We start from the raw sequence: 5,285 nt of genomic DNA on the forward strand, positions 1-5,285 counted from the left end.
CCGGCCGCCCCCAATGGTACCTAGCTAGGTATGCGGTGCCTCTCGAATAGAAGCTCATGATGTTATGCATTGTATGAAAAAACACCCATCGGGCTTGCGTGCCTCTCGAACAGAAGCTCATGATGTTATGCATTGTATGAAAAATACTGAAAAGGACTCCGTTTTCCTACATGAGAAAAATTCTAAATCTTCTTGTCAAAGAGATAAGGGAGGACGAGAGCTTAAAGGAGTGGGATGATAGGGTTATGAGTACAAATCTTGCAGCCATCGTTTGTGTGTGCCAAGCCCCTCTCTCTCTCTCTCTCTCTCTCTCACACACACACACACACACAATTTAGTGAGGACATTAAGTTCTAATGCGCATGCTGTGTACAAGGGCAATCAATTTCGGGGTATATTTACAAGAGGGAAGGGCTGGGAGCTGCGCCGCCGCCTTTGCTGCTGAACCGTTATACCTAAAAGATATAAGATGCGGGCTGCTGAACCATTAGAATTACAAGCATCTTTCGTCAAGGCAACAGCAACAGAAGGCGGTGAAGCTGCAAAATTACCCGAGGGAAATTGTAGGCAAATGCAAGCAGAGAGAAAAAAAAAAAAAAAAAAAGCTCAAGCCATAATTTTTAAGGCAATGATCATGAAAAGAAAAATTACCAGAAATCCCAGAAGGAGCTGGTGTCCTCGTGGGGTTTGTTAGGAGGATAGTCCCGAATAATATTGTTATGGTAAGGATCCGGAGCCGGAGGCGGCGGCACCACCGGCGGTATTGGGGGCAGAAGATGCCCTTCTGCTGCTTCCAAAAAACCGTTAATCAGCCATAGTGAGCATAAGCATAAACATAACCTAGCCTTAGTCAAAGTGCAAGTCTTGATAAACGTGAATATCCTAAGCCAAAACCTTAATCAGACCTTGGTGATCTATGCTTGATTAATAGGATACACAAAGCCCAACCTTAGTGAAAATTGTAAAAGCTGATGAGAATAAGGTAAGGAAAACCAGACGTTAATCAAATCATAGCAATTAATTAATCGTTTGATTAATTAGATAAACAAAAACTAGCCTTAGTCAGAGAGTGTAGTAAATGCAAAGAGAGTGTAGTACATTTGCATTTAAGGACAACCAGACCTTAATCAAACCTTAGAGCCTTAATGCACAACGCCCCTAGCTTCAAACAACAACATTAACCTTAATCAGGAACCTTAATTTAATTTTATGCTCACCTTGTGAATAGTTAGCATACTCCATTTTAGTTTTATAAAGCTTCACCCCAAAGAACCCGCAGCTTTTCCTCCTCCCACCAAGGGCTTCTTACCTTTTAATCTACATCCTTGGAGAATCGATGCCTTAAGTAATAATGCGCATTTGGCAGCCCCACCTCTATGATTGCAACCCGCACTAGTTCGTGGCAAGATTCCCAATATATTCGCATTTTCGTCCTTGATACAGAAAACCAAAGGCCATCTCTTCGTTTCCATTTGGCCTTCTCCTCCTCCTCTTGCCATTTAGATTTGTTCCTCCTTTATGTTGTTTTCTATGCTGCTACCCGCTATGAAGGATTTGATTGTCTACGTAGATTTGAAGTGGGTCAATTGCCGTTTTCACTACAGAGTTTTTACTACTTTTTGGCCTGCTTCAGCCCTGAGGGGATCTATGGTTAAATTGTGGACCCTTCTATTAAGCTTCTTTTTTTGTGCCACATGGAAAACTTAATGGTTAGATTGTTGGAGTGTTGGAGCTCTATGGTTAGATTGTGGACCCTTCTATTAAGCTTCTTATTTTGTGCCACATGGAAAACTTAATGATTGAAAACTTTATCTTTCTTAGAGCCGGGTTGCGCCAGGGCTAGCAGGGCTACATAGTGGTAGGACAGGTGGTTGGTCGCACCCAGAAGAGCGGAAGCATGGGGTAAGAGAGCTGGCGAGAACATCACTAAAAAGGAAGTCTGTTGGTTGGCCTGGGGTAACATAGACTTGAGTTAATCCATTTCTGCCCTGAAATGTAGCTTAATCCCTTTGTTTCTGCAAGGGTTAGTGGAGCCACATCAGCACTTCTGCGATTCTGCAGTAAATTTAAGAATTTCCTTAAATGGGTTCTTGTTTCCCCTCACTGTCCCCATAGACCCCTGGCGCGACTCAACTCTTATTTCTTCTAAGAGGTGCATTAACTAACAACTTGCCAAGGGGAGTTGGCCTAGTGGTACACGCAAGGGGCTTTAAGCATGCCCGCTGTTGTGCAGCTCCGCTTCCACGATGAGAAAAAGAGTAAAGAAATGCAAGCTAAGATTCTTTGGAGCCTACACATTTATTGAGCAGTGATCAACGCTTGTTAACAGGCCAAGTTTAATGATTAATGTATGCCAGATGCGGCTTAAAAAGGCCAATAGATGCCTTAATGATGCCAAAAATGAGTATGCTTGAAGTGAGGACAAATGGAAGATTATGATTTAGAACTGCAGTGCTTGAAGTGCTCTATCGGCCTGTCTTTATGGCTTTTTGATTGGAGCTCTGTGAAGAAGTTACGGCAGTTTGAAGTTTAAGTCGATTGGAAATCCGTACCGGATTGGCCAACTGTAGCTGAGGGGATAGAATTGAAATGAATGCATGGGCTTGAAGTGCTCACTTTGTGGAGCGCGTCAGTTTTTTCAGATCACGACGATCGGAGTTCCGGTTGCCAAGTATTGGCCGTTAAAGATTCATCGGGGGCCGGGTCCATACCAGTCCGGTTCGCTCAGTCGATGTGCCATCTAGAAATTTTACAGCCTCAGCAGGGTTTATATGCGTTCTATGCAACTTAAGAAGTCTATAGGAATTTACAGTTGCCGATTGGAGTCCGAAGCTGTAAGATATTAATGTTTGAAGAACGTGACAACGACCGATGATGTGGTACCCGATGACTTTTGGCCACAAAGTTCGGAACGGTGGCTTTAAAGTTCTTGATGAGTTATTTGTCCGAATGTCGTCACCTAGATCGTGTTGATTGAGAGATTTACTCAAGTGCCGCTGGAGAAAAATGTTGTGCTTAACATTGTTTTGGATGATATGTATGCCAACTATGGTGCCGTTACAAAACCACAAAAAGTTCTTGTTGAGCTTCGTGTTCGGAATGTCATCTCTTGGAATGCATTGATTGCGGGAAAATGCCAACATGACTGTGGCCCGCTATGGAAAGATGTGCTTGGCGATGCTTTAGTCGGCATGTATGCCCAATGTGATGCCCTTACAAAGGGCCAATGGCCGCCCAATGTTAAAGGGTTTAATGAATGTGAAAGGGAAAAAGAATGGCGTGAGCAGAAGAAGGACGACAACGTGGACGGGGAGAGATATGCTTGCGCAGGCCAGTGTGATGCTCCAACAGTGGCAGCCAGGAAACATAAAATGCACGGCTTAGCAAGGCAACCGTATTTGGGCCCGATTTTGCCGCAAATGGCACTGTCCAATATTCGTTGTGCCACATCATAGGGGCGATTTTTTGCCTCCCTAGAAACGACTGCGCCGTTGTTGCTAAGGGAGGGAGGGGTTAAAAATAGCGAGGGGATATATATAGGGTATTAAAGAGAACTACGGGGGCAATGGGAAGAGAAGGGAAGGCGAGGAGGGTTACGAGGGGAAGAAACTCGGAGCAAGCAAAGCTCCTTCTCTCTCTCTCGCGCTCTCGGCTCGTCCTCGGTAAGCAAAGCTCCCTCTCTATCGCTCTCATCATTGGCTAATAATTCAAGCAAAGCTTGAAGCGGGGGAAAGAAGGGCATGCAAACGAAAGAAGGAGGAGAAGGCGGGAGTCTGAGGAAGAAAAAGCTCTCAGTCTCTCACTTGCTCTCTCTCATCCTCAGTTCGGAGCAAAGGAAGAGAAACTCTCTCTCTTGATCGATCTCCAATCAAAGCAAGGGGAGAAGGGAGTCCGAAGGAAGACATGGACGATCGAAGGGGAGAGGAGGGAAAGGCACATTGGTTCTCTCTCTTGCTCTCATCCTTGGCTAGCAAAACAAGCATGGTTCTCTCTCTCGTTCTCAATATCGAGGAGGAGAATTGAAGGCTCTCTTGAAAGGGGGAAGCTCGAACAAGGAAAAGAAAGGGAGAACTCCGATGAAGGTGAAGTTCGGCAAGGTACGAGGAAAGAAGAAGATTGGAGCGGACCACCAAAGGCGATCAGAGCAAGTGGATTAGAGGAGACATAAAAATTCATAAGCGGCAATTAAGTAGAGTAAAGCACATAAAGCAGAAGCATGATGATTGAGGTAGTGAACATAATTGAAGCTTGCAGGATCCATGAGGTAGTTGAAGCAGTTAAAGAGGCAGAGGAAAGTTTCCACCATTGTCATCAGCTAGAGATTTATTAATCATCGTGTTAAACCCCAGTGTCATTAACGGCCTGGTTAATTCTGTAAAGCGGGAGCTTAAACTCCTAGTTAGCAGATGATCCAAGCGACGGTGCTGTTAACATCTCGCCTTGGCTAAGGATTAAGTTGTACTTAAAGCATTAATCAATTAATTGATGATTACGGGGATTGCCAGAGCTGTCTATTCTCTCTCTTTCACACCTCCCACAGCCGGCGCCTGCCCGGCTCACATTTCAAACACATATCCCCTGACATCTTTAGTGAACCCGACGCGCAACGATCCGGGTGCGAGGTAAAGATGGAGATGCCAAAACAATTAAAGCAGTTTATTGACGATTTCAGTGCCAATGGATTTGATAAAAATCTAGCAATTGCAGATTTGTCAAAAATGATGGAAGTAGTTCAGGGATGTCTGCATGAAGCAAAAGCCATGCAGATAAAGAAGAAAACTGATGATACTGTAGAGCTAGCACTTGATGTTGTATGGGAGCAGTATCATATTTTTCAGCGATATGATCCAAAAGGTTTTATTGCCTGTTGTGAAGCTGGGATGAAGAGCCTAAATGTTCCAGAAGATCGGATGATTGCAACTTTTGAAGAGGTTGTAAACTCAGATTTTAAAAAGCAGGTTCAAGAACTGGTAGAAGCATATCCCACACGATGAGACTATTTTGCAGAGGAATTTATTTACAAAATCTCAAGGGTTCTAGATCTGGAAAATAAATTACGAAAGCTCAAGGGTTCTAGATCTAGAAATAAAAGAGATTACTGAATGAAGCCAGGTTGTCTTCAGTAAAGATGAAGGGGATCAGATGTTGTTCCTCAACTATGATGAATTCTGGGAGCATATCTTTGCAAGAAGTAAAGCCAAAGAAAATGATGAGCTAGAAGTAGCATATTGAGTTTCAGAGGAGCATATTTTGAGCAATGAAGAAAAGGTAAACGATGAATTCAA

The 5,285-nt window shown here is 43.7% G+C and overlaps 1 protein-coding gene across 2 annotated transcripts; it reads right to left on the bottom strand.

Moving 5' to 3' along the window:
- Positions 1-333: 333 nt before the first annotated feature.
- On the bottom strand, positions 334-1,364 carry LOC147461119 (uncharacterized). 2 transcript variants are annotated; one of them, XM_086508737.1, is made up of 3 exons: positions 1,218-1,364; positions 652-787; positions 334-539 (listed from the first exon to the last, which is right to left on the bottom strand). In XM_086508737.1, exons 1-3 carry the CDS (start codon positions 1,240-1,242, stop codon positions 494-496), a joined length of 207 nt encoding a protein of 68 aa, XP_086364863.1. In that variant the 5' UTR covers positions 1,243-1,364; the 3' UTR covers positions 334-493. The 2 variants fall into 2 exon arrangements, with proteins under 2 accessions (XP_086364863.1, XP_086364864.1); XM_086508738.1 differs by having other exon boundaries at positions 652-784; positions 1,218-1,309.
- Between the last annotated feature and the right edge of the window lie 3,921 nt (positions 1,365-5,285).

Source organism: Adiantum capillus-veneris, chromosome 3 (assembly GCF_014529385.1).
Source record: "Adiantum capillus-veneris isolate H3 chromosome 3, ASM1452938v2, whole genome shotgun sequence".
Taxonomy (NCBI): domain Eukaryota; kingdom Viridiplantae; phylum Streptophyta; class Polypodiopsida; order Polypodiales; family Pteridaceae; genus Adiantum; species Adiantum capillus-veneris.